General features: G+C 33.3%; 1 protein-coding gene across 1 annotated transcript in view; it reads right to left on the bottom strand.

Annotated features, from left to right (window-relative positions):
• Nucleotides 1-20,852, bottom strand: part of CCSER1 (coiled-coil serine rich protein 1) — a 466,722-nt gene that overhangs the window by 71,186 nt on the left and 374,684 nt on the right. The window contains exon 8 of the mRNA XM_045536844.1: nt 12,766-12,849. Coding sequence (XP_045392800.1) covers nt 12,766-12,849 — 84 coding nt within the window. The remainder of the gene's footprint in view (nt 1-12,765; nt 12,850-20,852) is intronic.

The following is a 20,852-nucleotide window of genomic DNA, read 5'->3' as shown; positions in this document are numbered from 1 at the left end:
GTTTCAAGGATGAAATAAAGTGCTGTTTGTCCAACCTTAAGTTCAATTACATCAGATGGATGGCATTAAACTTGCCAAGTGTCTGCCTTTTGCAACATATTGGAGATAACTCAGACAAATTATGTAGCCAATCTTGAGCAGTGTAACAGGCATATTGTCATCTTCCTAACAGCTTATCTATTTTTGCTAAAACAAACATGCCTATCATCACAAAGTTCAGAGGAAGAAAAAATATATAGACCTTATCCACGGGGAATTATATTATGATACAGTTTTCTTAAACGACAGATTATAACAAGACCTCAGTGTGCAAAATAATAGAGAATTATGAATACAGTAGCTTTTTTTAATTGAAAAGGTCAGATCAGCAAAGAAGTAAAAATCAATAATTAAATATCTTTTCAATTGTTTCAATCCTAACTTTTCAATTGATTCAATCCTACTCCATATGTGGCATCTCTTTGCATATCAAGCATAAAGACATTTTCAGCAAAGGCAGGGTAGGACCACCCAAAGCATCCTCACTCTCCTGCTGCTTGTTAGCTAATGGGAAAGTCTGTCATTGAGCTGAACTGCAATTTCCCTTTTTGCAATGCATCAAGAATGATGGTAAAACTGACATAATGTCCAAGATTTGTTGAGAACAGTAACTGGAATACTGCTGCGGAAGTGATTAAAGACTAACATGAACCAAGGAGGACAGTGGGAAGGGGGCTTACATGAATTGGACATCTATTATCTTGGTGTTAGATGTGTTTTACTCCTCAGCATTTATTATTAAAATTCACATGTCAATTTTTTTAATAGTAACCAAAGTAGTTTGCTCATAGACTGAGGACAATTGATAAAAGTTATATAACTGAGAAAAAAGGAAGGGTGGGTTTGGCAGCCTCAAACCCTGGGAGCCTTTAACTGGGACCCGTTAATCTTGGCAGGCTGTGTAAAAATCCCAAAACTGCAAAATGTACTAGGGACTGGGAATTTAGTAACAAAAATATTGGCAATTGTGCCTGGGAAATTATTATTACATAGGAATTTTAAGGACCTATCATTCCAAAGAAATTAAGTTCCATAAACTTCAATAGCTTAGAAATCCCTATAACCATAAACTTGACAAAGTCTCTATTTTCTTTGTTCCCCTCAGCCTGACACTCTGTAAGTCTGTGCATGTTTTAAAACAGTGGGGAATATTATAATTTGAGTTAAGGAACTTTCCAGTGAAGCACTTTTTGATTCTCCATAGCAAACATAGTCAAATTTAATTTATATGTGCACAGATTCGTCAAATATCATTTTGTAGTTCTGTAACTAAAAATGATGCAATTTTTTTTAGCATCCTAGAGCCTTGGCTTCCTCAAGTATAAAAGAACAAAGTATGGCTGAGGGCGAGATAAGACACATAAGCAAATCTCCAAGCATAATATTGACACATAGTATAGGCACTTATGTGCCTCCTATACTTCTCAACTTTTTGTATTTGCATGAATATAGGTTCTGAATGTTTGTCATTATAAATTTATTTTTACTCTTCCATTTGTACTTTTTATAGTGCAGCTGTTCTTTCTCCAGTATCACTAACTTCCTACCCATAGCTATTTTCTGTGACTAATTGTTCACATTATAGACCATTTTATCGCAAACATCAGTTTTTTAAAAGAACCTTCAAATTGTATTATTTCATCAAATGTTTTTTCTTGTGAAATGAAGAGAAGCAGATGACACTGGCACTACCTAGATTTTTGAAAATTTTTCATTGTCTTGTTGCATGTTGTTCCCTTAGTTTTTCTTTCATTTGTCTTTGATTAATCTCATTTTACATTAGAAACAATTTTGGCTTTGCCCTTTCCTTTTTGCTTCTCTAATTTCTCTTGATTACTAGTTCTTGGCTCATTTTATATTTCTATTTTCCTCTGTCATTTTTCTTGTCATTATTTATGGTGATACTCATTTTGTATTTAAGTTCCCTAGTTTCATATCCCCATCCCTGGCTTGTTTGGTATCCAGAACCTCCTCGAGGAAATTATATAGCAAAACTCACAGTCTTTATTTATTCTCTAATGGTTTCCCTAACAAATACAGTCAATATAAATTGTATTCATGCCTTCAAACATTTACCCAACACCTGCTTTATTATATGCTGAGGCCCCATCATTAAGGAGCTTATCAATGAGAGGAAAAAAACAAGCGTAAACCCACACTAGAATGCGAAAAAGGAACACACAGGAAAAACACTTAAACACAAGCTTCTTCGTGGGAAGCACAAACTGGTCAAATTTTTCTTTTTATCTCTTACAGAAACTAAAATAGTCCCAGGAATAGCACTGTCAAAAAGCTGTAAAGCGAGATGGAACTAAATTTTTAAAAGGCATTTCTAACCTATTCATTCACATCTTGTTCATCAACTGAGTAAAATATTTGGTCAGCAGAAGATAGCGGATATTTGCTGCTGTTTGCTTGGATTTAGTGGTCTTTCTCATTTTTGACAATTTCCTCACTCTGCATTTGGCTGACTATGGGAGATTTATTGGTGATATGAAATAAACTTATGTATGAGTATCTAGATATTATATTCACATGTTATAAACATGGGTATATTTAAAATCATTTTTAAAAATTTGCTTTCTTAACTGAAGGAGTTCAGGAAATGCCAGCTCAAAATATGCTGATTACTTCCAACTGAGGTTACTTGAGTAAGGTGGGTGGCAGGGAGAAGTTTCTCTGAGCTCCTAACTGCCTAAAGACAGATCCTCCAAAAGAAACTCAGTTGTCACTAATCTTCTTGTGGGGTTTCCTTTAACCAGGGAAGATTAAATCTTACAATGGGAGAGGAAGACCAGAAGTCAGCAACATACCCAGAAAAACTTCGTCACAAATTATGCTCCATTCTTCTAAGGAACAATTTATCTGTCCCCCAAAATCATTTACTCTCCCCTAAGTTGCCTACAATCCCCCACATCTTTCCCCTATAAGGAAGGTATATAAGCTTCTAAATCGCACTGGGTTTTTGGGTATTCAGTTTTCTTTCCTGTGATGCCCCCATGCATATAATAAATTTGTATACCTTTTCTCTTGTTAATCTGCCTGTTGTCAGTTTATTTCACAGACTCAATTATTGAACCCTCCGAGGGGAGAGGGAAATTCTTCCCTCCGTTATACAGCTTTTAGAAAAGATACTTAAATAGTTCTCTCTTCCTCTCTCTGATAATGCTAAGCCATGATTTTACAAGTACTAGTGTGTTTACCCCAAATATAAGGAGTGTCTATGAAATAGGATACAGCAAGAGAAATGACATGAAATGTGTCCGTGATGTCCTATCCTATGCCCTTTCTGATGAGAGCCACCATGTTCACCACTAAGGCTGTGGGAAGTTGCTGCAGGTGATTCCTCTGAAGTAAGTTTTTCTGTTTTGTTATCACCGGAGTTCCTGCCCTGACCACCCAATTCTGACTGCTACTACCCAGGCACTTGGCAAGCAATCAATAAGCAATAGCTATGATTTTTATTGTGGTATTGATATGTAGCAAAAGTGAACTGTGTCATCCTATTTTATAGAACTAATCTCTTTGTGATTCATAAATATGTTAGATATAGCAGGGGAAACAACATGGTCATGGAGTCCTAAATCTATCATTTATTATGCAGACTTGAACAAATCACTTAATCCCTCTGAATTTTAGTTGTATTATGGATGAACTGAGAATAATATTTATTTCTCAATTTTATTATAAAAATTAAAGGCAATAATAAACGTAAAGCATTGATCAGAGTACCTGTCAAAGAGTAAGGAGTGGGTAAATAATGGCTATCGTTATTAAAATTATGTGTTCACACCGGTCTCCCTTACTTGAATACCTGTTCCTTGAGGACAGAGACCACTCCACTCTTTTATCTTGTTAACCTTTGCTTCAGTCAAAGTTCCAGGTTCAGACTGGCTTTTAAATTTTCAAAGATAATCTACTGGGAAGAAGAAATAAAATAGAGGGCCATTGTCTTGGACTGAGCTCATGCACTAGGCTCCAACAGACTAAACCAAAATGCAGTCACTCGTGCTAAAGTTCCACATCACCAAACTGAAAATAAGTTATTTATCTGACCTTCTAAAGAAATCAGAGGGGGGAAATGATAGCCAGATTCCCAAACTAGTCAGTTTTAACCAACATAAGAAAGTCTCCTCTGCTTTAACCCTTACAAGGAAAGTAACCTGGAGTAATTTGATGTTAACCAATCCGCTGTACGTTATTATCCTATTTCCTTGTTCCTGCTCAAGCTACCTTATAAAAACCAATTGGTCTGTCATGCCCACAGAAGCATCTTTTCTAACTCTTTAGATGACATGCTGCATGATTCATGAATTGCTAATAAAAACCCATTAGATGTTTAAGCTAAATTTGTTTTAATTTTATTTTTTAAGAACACACACATCCACATATATACACACACATACACATATCTTTCCCCTTTGCATACTGTTAACTTCCTCAATAATTCAGGAACATAGTTTGCATTTCTTTTTCTAACTCTAATTCTTTGGTTATCATTGTGTCTACTTGACTAATAGTTTCATAGCTGTGTTTGGTAAATTACTCTAAGCACTAGAATCTTGATTGGTAGGACAAAAGAAATAATAAAAGAAGAGAGTTTGCAAATTATATGCCATATCTTATAGAATAAATTTAAAATATCCAAAATGTTCAACTATTTATATATAAATTAATTTCAGCGACATGCCTAATTTGGCCACAATATGGCTGCATTTTTTTTTAAGACAAAATACCTTCCTACTGGCATTTAAACTGTACAACAATTACTTCCTTATATCCATGCCATACTGCAATATGACAACACCTTGTGATAAAGATATAACAAATATGTAGGATTGCTACAGCAAATGCCACTGAATATTAAAGATTGTATCTTTTTTGGCAGCTCTTCATCAGGGTGCTGGAGTACATAAAGGAACTGGAGGCTAATCCCCATTATGTATCATAGGATATTGTCACATTCACACTGTACATCTGTCTCACAGAGCTGACTAGGAGAGTAATTACTGCTGAGATAAGCCTTTTCTGGAATATACGCAATTAATTCTCCTGAAAAAAGAAGGAAAGTAGCCTGACACTTTAATAATGTTTAAGTACACCTAATCTATTTCTTTTCTGTTCCTAATGTTTCCTAAATATGAGAAAGAAAGAGGATTCCAAGGTACTTACAGCTGTCTGTTCTTATGTAAATCATCCATGGGGCTGTAATATTCTATCTTAAAATGACTAGCATGAAATAATATCATAAATTATAATAGAATGTAGAGCAAGCAGGGAATTACTTTTAAGATGAATTCTAGATATGATTTTCATGCACAAAGAATGTTTCTCTTATCATGTAGGAATTATTCTGTTATTAAAGCATCAAGGGCATACAATTTTATTCAATTTGAATTCTGAATATATTTTAAAATCAAATCAAAATTATTCATCTCTTTAGATTTTTGATAAAGTGCTATTTAGCCATATGTTATTTCATAGTCAGAGTCTTTTATTTTTAGCTCCCCCTTTTTTATTAAGCATAGCAACCTGATTACAGGTAATGCTACTCTTTTCTTCAATTGCCTTCAATTTTTCAAAAATCATCAATTGTACAAGTGCCTTTATGCAGCCCCATGCTTTGCTATTCAGGTGTTAACAAATGAGCTGAGAGCTTGGCTTACATTTAAGTAAAGTAAATGGCATTTTAAAGTGCTGGGGAAAAACAAGTGCTTATATGTTTACTTACACTCAAGTAAGAATATAATTTTCAATATTTGTTTTGAGTGGGAAAAAAGAAGATTGAATAACACAAAGATATATATTTTTTTAACTTCCTTTATGTGACCTGGCTTTCTTGAGTTAATCTTTACATTACAGGAGAAAAAAGTGTTCAACTCAATGAAGTACCTACTCTATTGGCCACCTGGAACAGGTGATTTTTAACACTTTCCACTTCTATAAGAAAAACAGGATTAAGTAATAACCATGGCATTAAATTAACATTAGTAATGGCCAGAAAAGGTATGCAGCTAAGTTTTTTTTTACTGAACTTAATAAATATGATCATGTCAAAGAATAAGTCAGTTTTAATAAACATAATACTTGTTTAATAAAACAAGCCCATGTGAAAGATATAATGTAGGCAACTACTAAATCATGCCCCTGATATAACATTAATTTTTTAATTAGTGTGTTATTTTAAAAAGTAAAATTAACATTTTAAAACAAAAAAATAAACTTTAGCTCTGAAGACATTATTAAAATTCAGTAAAATTTTTAATGTATAAACTAAAAGTTTTAAGTATCCCCCCAAAATAGATACCTCACAGTTCATACTCTATTCTTTTGTTTTAAATCTTAAATACAAATAAATACTCCAAATGGTTACATTAAATTAGAGAACTTAAGTAATTCAAGTTCCATTTCTTCATCCTCACAATAATCATGCTCTCAGTGCTTACTTTGAATCTATTTTTGAATACATTAATATGTAGTACCCACAAAGGTGAGAAACAAAAACAGTTTAAAGCTAGTTGAAAGATTCTCAACTGTTACAAACTTAACTCTCAAAATGACAACTTGTAGCTGAATCCCTGTTTTACATGTCAACTCTATAACTGGATGGTCTCCTAGTTAGTCCTATTTAAAAATGAACTGTTTATTAAAGACTGAGTGTAAAAATGTGATAAGTGAATTTTTTTTAAGTGTGTGAAGAAAAGTATCTGTGTAAAATTTAAAGCTCAACTAACTCTAGGTTAGCTAGAGTTAGTTACAATTCAGACCCACAAAAAAAAAAATCTTCTCAGGAAGGAGTCTTTTGCCACTGACATTTTTTAAATTTTGGCCTGTGGTAATAGTCACACATTACCTCTACAATTAGTATTTCTGTCCCCTCACTCCTTAACTTTGAAAGGGGTGGTAACTGATAGCTTTCACTAGCTCTGACAATGTTATGTTAGTAAACAAAGGAAATTAAAGCAACCATGGGAAGTGTTTTTATTTGGGGTTTTTATTATTATTTTAATGAGGGCTGTATTAAGGTGTTTGTTTATTTTTACACTGGGGTAAATGATCTTACAGATAATTTACTTTGCTTTTGGCTGACCCATTTAAACTGGCCTTTTAAGTAGAAAAAAGTTTTTAAAGAAATACACTACAAAAAGCTGTATCATGCTTTTTTCTCAAATAGCTAGAAAATGAATAAAAGGATCCAAAGAGAAAGGTCTGAGTGGTGGAAATCCTAAAACTTCAGAATCATAAACTGCTGATAATTCACTCTTGCTAATGTGATCATCCATCCAAATTCATTTAATATTCTTGACAGAGTGTATGTAATAGGCATCCAAATAACTGGCAAAACAAAACAGTAAATTCATAGCATGGTATACTGCCCCCTTTTAGGCCAATTAAATTTCATTCTTCACAGTCATAGGACTAACTAAAATTACTATTTTTTTCATTTATGAATTAATTTTAACTTACTTTATAATATTTTAAATCAATCCATTAACAAATACCAAATACACTTTATCCAATTTCTGATACTGTATGGGGCATACTTTTCACCCATAGTGTGAAACCATTTGTAAGATTTTTGGAACCACTTACAAGATTAATAATCATTTACAAGAACATATCCATCACCCCAAAACATAAGGCTACATTTCACCATCAACATTTATGACAAATCTCTCAGATTTATTTTAGCCACATGAAGATAATATTTACAATGCCCCTCAGTTTCATATGAGCAATAAAATTCTTCAAGGTGACCTTCATTAAATAGCTGAGAAAAAAACACTAAAACTTCCTCAGAAGTGAAAAAAATATTTCTGTTTTGTATCATTAAAATTAAATAGTTAAATTTAAGATGCAAATATTTATAATACCTTTAATTATAATTGATTCTGATTAAATATGTATAGTTTTAGCTATTATCCTTAGACTTAAGGTCTAAAGCTACACCTATGCATTAAATATTTAAATGAAGTCAATTCGTGAAATCCCTAAATCTTTGTGCTGGGTAGAAGAGTTATATTCCCAACATTTGAAAAGTTTAATATATTCTACAAAGTATACAAACTTATACATAAAAATATATATCCAAATATTTAATTATCAAAAAAACCTTCCTACCATTCCTGATTCTGAACGTTGGTTCTCTTCCATGCCCTCAATTAGCTAATATCCTCTCCAATCAACACAGTGTTGAATAATTCCCATCCAGGTATATGTCGCAGCTTTTCATCTCATTTCCTACTCTGTTCTAATAACTCACAATACTTCTTAGCAATCATCTTGCCATTTTTTTTGGTTTGTGTGATACTATTCTCAGCTGTGGATTTTTGTCAAATAAAATCTTATGGAGAAAAATGGTAAGCAATAAATAATAACTGCTTAGTTATTAAAGTGATGATGTAATATTTAATGATATGAAAATTAGAACTATTATCATTAAGTGGGTGGGGAATGGAAATCCACAAGATTTCTCTGATACTCTTTTACCCCCAATACACACAGATCATATGGTAAAAATCACTAAACTTATCTAAATTCTTCATTTGCTTTCCAAAGAGATATGTCTGACTGTCTTCTGATTATAAAAATGATATCAGTTATTTAAAATGGCACACTACCAAATTATATAAAACAGAAACTGAACATAAATATAAATACTATTAATTATTCCAGACTTCCTATATTTTTCATATATTATCAGACAATATGCAATTCTAAAATCTGCTTTTGTCCCACTTAATAATAAACAATACAGCTATATAAATATATGTAATAAATAATGTAATATATAATATGGTTATGTAATATAAATATCCTGTAATTTATTTAACAAACTCACTATTGATGAATATGTAACTTGTTAAAATATTTTTAATGTTATGGTACTATATGATCTGAACGTGTCCCCCAAAATTCATGTGTTAGAAACTTAATCCCAAATATCATTGGGAGGTGGAGCCTATTGAGAGATGTTTAGGTCAGGCAGGCTCTGCCCTCATGAATGGGTTAATGCCACTATAAAAATGGTGGGTTTGCACTCTTTTGTCCTTCTGCCATGTGGGTACAAAACATTCCTCCCCTCTGGAGGATGCAGCGTTCAAGGTACCATCTTAGAAGCAGATACACTGGGGCCTAATCTACCAGCACCTTGATACTGGACTTCTCAGCCTCCAAAACAGTGAGAAATAAATTTCTGTTCTTTATAAATTACTCTGTCTGTGGTATTTTGGTATAGCTGCATGAAATAAGACATATGGTAATATTATTTGACAGTTGAAGAAACTAACGTCCCAAAAGAGAAAAATACCTAAACCTGGTCACCTGGGCAATTAGGGTTAGAGGTAGAGCTAAAAACTCATATCCTGATTTTTCAAATCATTATATTGACTCACTGTCCTCCTCAAGTAAAGAAAGGTAAGGCCACAGGAAGATAAAGGGAATAAATCCTTCCTTTGGTCTATTCTTCCTTTTATTCTATTATAAAACAGTTGGGAGTAGATGTCTCATGCTGTGAATCAGTTCCTTCTTTTTACCATACCATAAACTCCTGGCTCTAGAGTATATTTCTTGTTTTATCCAATTAGTTGCCCTACCACATATACAATCCCAGGACACTCTAATATTCTAACATTTAATATTCCTTTTGACATCAGAAAATAATTTTAAATGATTATTTTTATCTGTTAAAAATAGTGAAGCTCACCAAGATAAATAATGCATATAAATTTCAGGGATAATAATTTCAGACTTCTTGAAATTGTTCCTAAGAGTACAAACTGCTTATTGTCTTCTTTTTAAAGAGAGCAGGAAGGGATAAATTAAAAGTGTGTCTATGAAATACATTCACATTAGAAATGCAGTTAATAATGTGGATAGTTTGCTCAAATAATATTAATATATAATCTAAAATCAAAATTATTATTTTGAGTTTCTCAGAATATTTATGCTTTGTGAAATCTACCAACCCAGCAGGAAAGAAGAGTTGAACCAAGGTAACAATGTTGAATTCACAGAGTAGAAAAAGAATGATAATTTTTGAAAGGTGCATTTAGTTCTTGAAAAAGAAATATAATAGAACTCCATCCCTCATTGTACTTGCTATGGAATGAGTTGTGTGCCTCCTCCCCAATTCATATACTGAAGCCCTGTGATGTGATGGTATTTGAAGATGGGGACTTTGGGAGATGGTGGGTTTTGATGAGGACCTGAGGGTGGGGCCCTTATGATGGGATTATTGCCCTTAGAAGAAGAAACACCAAAGTGTTTCTTGCACTGAAAAACATTTCTTTTGCCCCAACTGCACCCTACTCCTGACTACATTTTACAACACCTGAACCTATCATGGTGAGGCTAAATAAGTAAACAAATAATTACAAAAGGTAAAACTTTCTTAATTATTAATTTTGGGTACAAAGCCTTTTTTGGTATAATTATATCTAAATTTGCTCTACAAAGTACATGTGTATAAAATTGCTTGTGATAACAGTGGTCAAGAAATTAGAGACTCATGAGAAATAACAGAAAACTAAATAAGTTATAAATTATTACAGATTATGAATCTATAGTATATAATAGGGTAGAACTAAACTGGTTTCTAAAATTTCTTGGTATTTTTAAAATTAGGAAGATAAAGTATAAATGTAAAGTTTAACCTCCATCTTGTCAAAATGTCACAAGCTACTTATTGCCAAGACCAGAAGTACTAGAATCAAAATTTTCCATGGATCCAAGGGGTTTGTACTGCCCCATTTGATTGCCACCCCTCACCCATGCTCCAAATCGAGTTTGAATGATGCCTTTTTCTTTTTAACACCATTTCTTCTCCCTGAAATTCTTAAATCATCACTTATGTACTTTCCTCCTCAGCCACAGTCCTCTTTAACGAATAAAACAAACTGTATTTTCAAAAGTTAGCATTTTTCCTGTGTTGACACATTCAAGGTGATTATGCAAACTACACAGCACAAAATTAAAATGGTACCTTGATCATTACCTGGGAAATTTTAGAGGTAAAATAGCCAACTCGGGTAATTCAAGTTTCAAGAAAAGAGAAACACACACAACTTGTGTCTCATCTTAGTAGTAAGCCAGCCAACATAGGACTATTTTTGGAGGGAGGGGTGCTGAATTACTTTAATTATAACTATGCAGTCCTGGCTCCGGAAGCAGTCATTTTCTTTCTCATTTCATTCAACAAATGAAGTTCTCATTTCTTGTGTTTGCTATGTTTTAAATCTGATTACAGCTAATGCTAAGGGGAAAAATGAATAGTTCTTTCTAAGTTAATTATCCAAAATAAGCACTCTGTGACAAAGTGAATGAATAGATATTCTGCTGTGTTAAAACTGATGATTCTATCCATTCTTTAATAAATATGTATACATGATATTTATTCAACTCAAAGATATTTCTGTATGCCACATAAACAAAGCTCTATTATATAACATATATCTAGAGGGCTACATTAAATACAGAAATGTTTTCATTATGTAATATGTAAAATTTATACTATGAATATACATTACTTATGTATTTACAAAAGGTTATTGCCAAGAATATAAGACATGTTCCTTTTGTCTGTAACACTATTGCTATTTTAAGGACTAGTTTATAGGTCTCTTAAGGTCACAATAATATGTTCATGGGACCAAGAATTAGCGTCAACAACAGAACACAGTATAAAGATTAAGTTTCAGTGAAAACATTGTTAATTGTCAAGAATCAATAAAATATGCTCTAAATTCATCTTACATCTGAGTAATGATGTTAGAGAAGTCTCAGAAGCTTAATGGTCCATAAAGTTTGTTTGGTCATTAAGCTGTATTTAATAATTACCTAACACACCACTGTTAATATGAAATAATCATAAAAAATATTTCTGACTAGAATTTGTTTCTTGATCTTGATAATGAGTCAGCATCTCTTTTATTGTACAGTTATTGCTTTATTCTACTGGTATTGTAAAAACTTTGATGAATTAAAAAATCCCTTCTTACTCCTTTTATTAATTCTTGTCTTAGAGTACTATCATTTTTATTTATATCCAGAGTGCACGTTTTATGGTAAAATAATATACATACATAAACTGAAAATACATACCTAGAAAAATAATGCCCACTTCTCTTACCTACCAAATGTATTTTCATGTTATGAAAGTGTGATTCCTTACATTATTATATCACATAAAAAAGCTACACACTGAAAGCATAAACTATATATGCATTTCATGTTTTTGTATAATTTTCACATTATCTGGGAATTATATAATAGATTAACAAAGTCTCATCAAATTAACACATTTTTGGTAGGTTTATGAAAATAAAATGTAAAATCTATTTTATTTTCCAGATTATTAATTACTTTGCTTTGTGTTATATGATTGTTATCTGTAGGTATAGCAGTGTGGAGTTAAATCACGCAATTTACAAAATATAATGTGGCCTCAGCCTTGAAGATTTTTGATAGATACAACTGAAATGTTTAACCCTAGTTCAGTGATATGTTTCTAGAATTAGATAAATTTCCACATATATTATAAAACGTTCTATTTTTCAGCTTGTGAAAGATCTACAGTCTTCATAAGATTACAAAATGGATAATCAGATTTAATCATTAACAGCAGTTATAAATAATTAATACTATTAATGTTAATAAATAACGGTTTATAACAAATAACCTTGCAAGGAAAGTACACCCTGTGGGCCAAGTATTGTTATCACTTACCAGCTCTTCCTGAAGTTGGGAAATGAGTTCATCCTTCTCTTTCAGCTGCAGCTTGAGCATGGAGCATTCATCTTTCATTATATCCTATAAAAACATCAAAGAGACGGCATAATAGGCTTAGCCCTTTCACTTTGCTCTTGATAAGGAAAGTCAGCTTCACACAGTGGGAGATAATTGCATCTGACTAATGAAACTCAAATTTCCTCTACAGTCTGATATTTTTCTTAATATATTCTGTTTTAAAAAATAAGTTGTTACATTCAAAAAATGTTTTTATGCTATACATGATACACACCACACACAGACACACTTTTTTCGTACATAGTTCTTTTTGGGTTTTTTTTTTTTTTTTTGTATCCCTTTCTCCATTTTGTTGCCTAAGAGAGAAACCAAAGAACCATCCTAAATTCTTTCTTCCCATTCTTGTGTACACATAATAGGTGGACTAAAAATAACTATACATCAAAAAAGATACTGTATCTACCATTTGTCCCCCTGTTATAATTAAATATTAATTCTTAAACCACTGGTGATGTTACAATTTTCATCTTTAATGATGTCCCTGTAGCACAGTCCCTTTCATTAGAGCTCAATCTTTGGGCATATAATCTTCTTACTTTGCAGGTACTCTTAGCCACAACATCTATGTACACAATCTATGCACATCCATGGCCTCTACTACTCTATGCTAGTAACTCCCAGATACAACTACTTAATTCAGAATTATCTGTCTTGCAATGTCCAGCTCATAAGTACAACTACTTACTGAACAAATTAATGTATATACTCAGCATTGTCTCACAGAGATTCCAACTCAACATTCACCTGAACATCCTATTCCCTCACCCTGAGACTTCACTTCTCCTACTTCCCTCATTACCTTCCTGTTTCATAAAATAAAAATCAGGAACCATCCTATACCCTCAGCTCATACTCACTTTGAACCAAATCTAATACCAAATTCTTTAATCTCTTCTTTAATATTTCTTGGACTCTTTTCCCCATTGACTTACTCTAGGTACTCACTGCTTCTTACCCAAATTTCTGTAAGTCTCTAAAGCAGTTTTCCCTATCTCTATCTCCATCAATTTCCCTATCTGCCAGAAATTTTTGTAAGTGAGAATTAATTCTGTCACTTCCTAATTTATCAGTTAATCATCTCCTTCAAGAAAAAAAGTCAAAACTCTTTAGCATAGCATATGGTGCCTTTCATTATCTGTTACTTGCATAGTTTTGGAGCTGCAAAGTTTTTGACTTCCAATCTCCTTACAACTTTTGCTCACTACTACATAGCTGAAATGCAAAGTTGTTTCACAGCTCCTCACTTTACACATCCGCATCTCTGGATTTTACTGCCTTCCACCCATTGCATCCCTCTATCCCTTATAACATCTCATGCTCTAGGACACATCTCAAGAACAACTCCTTATCTCACTAGGAAGTTTCCCTTGTTGGCTGAGTTACATATCCCTTTGGGGATGCTCCTAAACCACACCTCCGCATCTAAACCATACCTCATTCCATACAACACTTAAGTGTTGTTTGTTTGTTCCCCAGCCTCATTGAACTAGTTTTCTTTCCATACTTGAGCATACAGACTCTATTTCATTAGCACCAAAGAAATTAATTAGCAAATATAAGATGCTCAAATTCATGTTTCCTTCCTTTAAAATGACCAAGTGAACAGTATAAACATTAAGAGAATACCCACTTTCTCTGAAATCTGCCACCCTTATGTGAGCTGACAAAGAAGAAAACTGCCAAAGGCTTAGGGAAAACAGAATACTTATTTATGATAGTCTTCATGGTCTTAATAATTTCTACTTCCTCTACACTGAACAATGCAGAATGTATAGTTCTAATTTATTAACATCTCTCTTCATTTGCTGACAACCACCTTGACTGAGAAGGAGATGCTAATTATCTGTCTGCTCCTTCTCTGTTGTAGTACTCCTATTTCTTCCCCACATCATGGATTTTATGGACAGAGTTTACACTCATTGTTTTTAATATTTATGTTCCCATTTTTAATAGTTATGTTCCTAGATTATTAAATATTACTGTTAATGGCAAACATTTCTTCTTCCTCTACATTGCAAAGGAAAAATTAGCACACTTAGGAAGTAGGTAAGAGAATAATCATATTTCTTAGAATCAGACAGATATATAGGATCAAATCATTGATACTGCAACTAACTAGCCATGTGGTTCTGTATTAGTTACTTAACTAACTTCTTTAAGCCCCATGAAAATTTCTATGGAGCTTGATGCTGGTACAAGACTACTATAAACTACCTGATGACAAAAACTATTGTATTAGTACTTAAAATTCCCAGTCTTAACATAATATCTCAGTCAAGGAAAGTCAACTCTCTTCATAAAATAAAATGTTGTCACAGGTTGGTTCTCTAGGGATCAAATACTGAGATGGAGTTAAGGGTGCAATAGGTTTATTGGAGAGGGGGAAGGAAAGGAAATATGAAAGAGAAGGGGAAGAATCAGGATTGGGAAAGGGACTGTAGGACCATGATTCATACTGACAAATTCTCTGCCAGCTAAACGAGGAGCTCCAGAGCCAAGATTTCCTTTTGGAAGAGTCTCTTACTGAGGGAAAGTGTGTAGGCTGTGTACTACTCCCTGTTTAGGCATTGGTTGGGAGTGCCTCAAGTATAGCTAGATCTCAGCCACCACTACCTTGTTCAATCATTATTTTAGACCACCTAGTGAGGACTGGACTTCAGCTAGAAAGCAGAAGCAGGCCCTGAAGGAGCTAACAGCTGGACATAGTCAGCTAACCACACTCATGGCACCCGGGCAGTGAATCGTTATTGAAATAGGATCTCAGAGCCTGTAACCATTACAATTCTTTTTTTGTTGATTAATTATCCACAGTATTTTTGTATTAATTATTATTTTGTTGATGAAATAGTTTAAAATGGAAGATCTGCCTATATTGTGGCTACTAGGAATAATAATGAAGTTTGGTTTTTCAAAACTATGCTCACCTTAAAAATTCTCAGACTTTATTCCTGGAGAAATTTTTCAAGAAGTTCACAACCTTACAGCTTTAAACAAGGTAGAAGCTAATATATTTGCATGTATTTATGGAATAAGACATATCAAAGATTTACTGTGTGCCATCAGAAGATGATGTACAAAAGTCTCCTCTATGAACGACTTTACAAATAGATTTCAGTTGCCGCACATTTCATTTTTGGTTGTTGTACATAAGTGCAACACTCACATAAGTATCTGTCTAACATGCAAAATGGAAGTCCCTGAATGACACTCTCAGATGAGGGGTAATAGCAATATTCCTCAAATTCTCATTATATTTGCAAAACCTTAGAACATACTTGGCAGGACCATCTGTTGAGTTAGAAACATATTGATGTGTAGAATTAACAGAATTTTTGATATTATTGGTTATAAAATAAGGTTATTTCATTAACCTGTAGGCTAACGTAACCAATTTAACCTTGTGCTTTTTAAATGTATGTTACTCATAGATAGGAAAACATATAATTCAATAATTATGACATTCTCTGTTTCTCATTCAAGTGTAATTAATTTTTAGGACTAAAATTCAATTCTATTGTACCCTAATTCAGTAATTATTCATAAATATGGAACTCAATGTGGTAGATTAAAGATGGATGTAAATCCTTTGTTAGTATTCCTGTTGAAAAGTGGAGTCTAACGCTCCTCTCCTTGGATTTCGGCTGGTCTTACTGACTTGCATGCCCAACAGAATATGACGGAGTTAATTGCAGAACTTTCAGGGATAAGTCAGGAAATGCCTTTCAGCTTCCAAAATGGTTTCTTAGAATGCTCCCTTTCAAGTTATTCCTTTGCAAAAAGAACCCACCAACCATGCTGAGAAGCACAAATCACGTGGTGTTTCCACTGACAGTTCTATATGAGCTCCCAAAAGACACCCAGCATCAATTGCCAGCCACGAGAATGAGCCACCTTGGACATCCAGCCTAGAAGAGTCTTCAGGTGACTGAAACCCCAACCAACATCTCACTCTAACTTCCTGGAAAACCTGAGCACAGAACTGTCTAGCTGAATCATTTCCAAGTTCTTGATGTAACACAGAATTGTAAGTATAATAAAATTATGGTTTTAAGCCACTAAGTTTTGGGATAATTTGTTATAGAGATCACAAGAACATATGGACAAACTCTAAATTATTATAGTTGGACTCAGGGGAAATTATGACCTATTATAGTATAAAAATGTATACAGCTAATTTCTAAAACAAAATATTTTGTGATTTAATTTTTGATTTTTGTGATCGTAGTTATATTTTGAATGATTTTTAAATAATGCCTTTGAAGAATATCAGGAATATTTATGTCATTATATAACCTACTAGAGAATATGAAATGCAGATATAAAAATTTCAAGTTATTTTATTTCTTTAATTTTATATACTTGGAAAGTTAGAGCCAGATACTCATAAATTTAGGTAACTTTTCCTAAATTTAGTTTCTTGACTTCAATTCAATGCATTTTATAATATATTTTGCCTGTAATTACAATCACCTGTTGTTTAAGACTATTATGTAAATAGAAATCATGTCAAAAAAAAGACAAGTAGAATCTATAAATCACCTTGAAAATGATATGATCTTATGCTGAAATGCAAACAAAAAAATCAAATAGTAATTTCTAATTCTCACAAACCTCCCTAATAATTCCTCAGATAAAATTATGAACATAATTCTCAGTTTCTAGTTACAAAAACACATCAAATTTGTTATTGAGTCATCATGACTTTCTATTTTTGACTTCTGGTCTTCTCTCTGGAGGGCATTACTTCATGAGTTACAAGCTGTTTCCTTATTCTTGTAAAAGTAAAGTTTAAAAGATTAAAAATTAAAGGAAACAGACAACTCTATAAGAACAAACAGGACAGAATGTTATGAGCAAGTGAAAAAAGAGAAGAAAGAAAAAAGGAATTTGGTGGGGAGGACAACAGGACAGAGATCAGAAAACACAAGACTGTGAAATAATTGACTATATATTTTGCAGGTCTACCTAAATAAGTGACCTCACATAATTCTTATGCTTACTTAACTTTAAAGTAGCAATGCTGTCTGCAACATCTGGGTAGCTGGTGAAATAAAGTAGTGCAGGCATATAATCATCCCGACAGTTCCACGGGAGGAACTACTTTTCAGATATTGAAAACAAGGTTGACAAAAGCACAACTTCAATTAATATTTAGTTTAAAATAATTGAAAATATTCTATAAACCTTTTTAATATTAATAAATGCTACATGATGCTGTAAAATTTCCTTTTCATAAACATTCAATTAAAAAATGATTGTAGAGCTGTCTTTAAATGCTCAATTAAGAGAGGCACTAACATTCCATTGATTTACAAGTGTGCTTTTTTTTTCTATGAACACTATTTAAAAATAAAAAAGGCATAATATTTTATGATGTTTTTAATGGTTATGTTACTGTATTTACTAGAGGTAAAATACACAGAGTTTGTCCAGAGAATTATCGTTCTCTTTTAGCGCCCCTAGGCCCCACATTGTTCAAGGGTCAACTGTAGTGAAGGAAGCCAATATTGGGGTACATGTGTAACAGATTACATAGGTAGTTTTCAACAGGGGGTGATGCAGACTTTACCTAAATCATCTGGGAAGCATTTCAAAGATTTACAGTCACCCTCCCCTTTCCCATTACAAAGCTCCAGGTTTATGAAAACCAGTTGGAGATATGAATCAAAACCCATAATTTTCATCCTTATAACCTCACTTTTTGGAATGTACTGTTATAGAAACTCAATTGAATAAAGGAACAATTACCAAAATATATAAAATGAGCATATGTATTTATGATAACTGGTATGATGTTTCCTTATTGTAATCAGAATGTGCCATAAATTGTTCTCATATGGTAAACACTTTCCATTACCCGGGACGATGGGGGAAAAGACAGGTTTTCCAAGAATTATTCAGCTATTTGTATATATAATCATGAGCAGTACAGGCAAGGTTAAATGCTTGTTCACTAATACTGAGAATGCCAGTATAAGAGGAAAATCCTCTAAATTTAAGTACCTCTTAGTTTATTTCCTCTCTACTAGTTATCTCAGTCTTTAAACTGGCTTAAGTTCCTATCTTTCCTAAAACAAACATAACAGCAACAAATAACAACAAAAATTTTGTGATTCTGAGTTCTATTCCTGACTCTCTCCTTTTATTAATGAGATTCTTGGAAGAGGAAATGCATTTACAGAATACACAGTCGCATTTGCAATTTAGCCCACCATAAATAAATAACAAATAGTTGTTCAATATTCCCTTCTCTGAAAGCTAGTTTCCACTCCAGTCACTTAACTCTTCTCATCAGTGTTAACTGGAAAGCCTTTTTTTCGGTCCCCAAATTGATCTATGCTTTTGATTTGGCAATACAAAATCATTTCTTTAAAACATCTCTTTCTCCTGGGCTTCTGTACTTTCAGTTCCTCCTGTTAAACTGTTTGGATCTTTTCCAAATTCTTTGACTAGCATTTTTCCTTTCACCTGTCCTTTAAAAGTTAGTAGTTGTCAGGTTTCTGTCCTACGCTCTCCCCCATTCCCCCTTCAATATTTCACCTCAACAATTTATTGTATTAACAACTATCTATATATTAACACTGCAGTAATATTTATCATTAATCTTCTCCATCTTCTGAAACCCAGTGCTGAATTTTTACCTGCTCCCGGAGACCTGGACTTGGTATATTCAATGTACATCAGATTCAAATTTTCAAAGCTCAAGTCGTCACCACAGGCAGCAACAGGCTATTTCTCCTACACATCTGGTTTTTTTTTATTATTTCAGAGTATTACAAGGGTACAAATGTTTAGGTTACATATACTGCCTCTGCCCTTCCCAAGTCAGAGCTACAAGGATGTCCATCCCCCAGACGGTGTGCCTGCACCCATTAGGTGTGAATATACCCATCCCCTCCCTTCCCCCGCCTGACACCTGATGAATGTTACCACCATATGTGCACCTAAGTGTTGATCAATTAATACAGTTAACATCATCGGTGCTACAAATTAACAGAGAAATCTGGTTTATCCTCAACTTCTTTTAACACTTTATTTCACTCCATTATCTTACTGGCATGGTTTATGACAAGAAGTTCTCTCTAGTTCTTATCCTTGTTTCTCTACAGGTAAGGCATTTTCTTTCTTTACTTTTTTTTTTTTAAGATTTTCTCTTTGTCTTTGGTTTTCTGCAATTTTAACATGTGCATAAGTGTGATTTTTGGTATTTATCTTGCTTGGCGTTCTCTGAATTTCCTAGATCTGCAGGTGTCTGTTATTAATTTTGAAAAATACTTGACCATTATCACTTCAAACATTTATTCTGCTCCATTCTCATTCCTCTTTTTCTAGTATTCAATTATGTTAATACTGCACTTTTGGAAATTATCTCAGAATTCTTGGATATTCTGGGTTTTTTTAATTCCTTTTTCTCTTTGCATTTTGGCAGGAAGGTTTCTATTAACATATCTTTGAGACCACTGATTCTTTCCTCAGCAGTGTCTAGTCTACTGATGAGCCATCAAATACTTAATTTCTGTTACAGTGTTTGTAATTTCTAGCCTTTCTTTTTGGTTCTTTCTTAGCGTTTCCATCTTTCTGCTTACACTGGCTATTTGTTCTTGCATGTTGCTTATTTCTTCTATTAGATGCCTTTACATACTTCCAAAATCTGTGCCATCTCTGAATCTGGTTCTGCTGCTTGCCCTGCTTTTTCAGACTGTGTCTCTCTTATCTGCCTTTTAATGTGGTTTGTTTGTTTGCTTGTTTTTGTTTTTTTTGTAAAGCTGGACACGATCTGTTGAGTAATAATAACTGAGGTAAATATTGTCAGGTTTCATGTTGATCTTGCTAGAAATTGGGCTGGCTGATATTTGCCGTAGCTGTAGATGCCAGAGTCTTCAAATTCCTCCATTGTCCTATTTTTGTCTGCCCTGTGGACTTTGGGTTATCCTAAGAAGTCCTTCCTAGATGTAATCCATGCCTCGAAGAAGCTCTTTCAGCTAGAATCCACTGTCACTGTGTCG

The sequence above is a fragment of the Lemur catta genome, chromosome 24 (genome assembly GCF_020740605.2).
Source record: "Lemur catta isolate mLemCat1 chromosome 24, mLemCat1.pri, whole genome shotgun sequence".
Classification (NCBI taxonomy): domain Eukaryota; kingdom Metazoa; phylum Chordata; class Mammalia; order Primates; family Lemuridae; genus Lemur; species Lemur catta.
The sequence above is the reverse complement of the archived record's forward strand: the minus strand, read 5'-3'. Positions and strand labels throughout refer to the sequence as shown.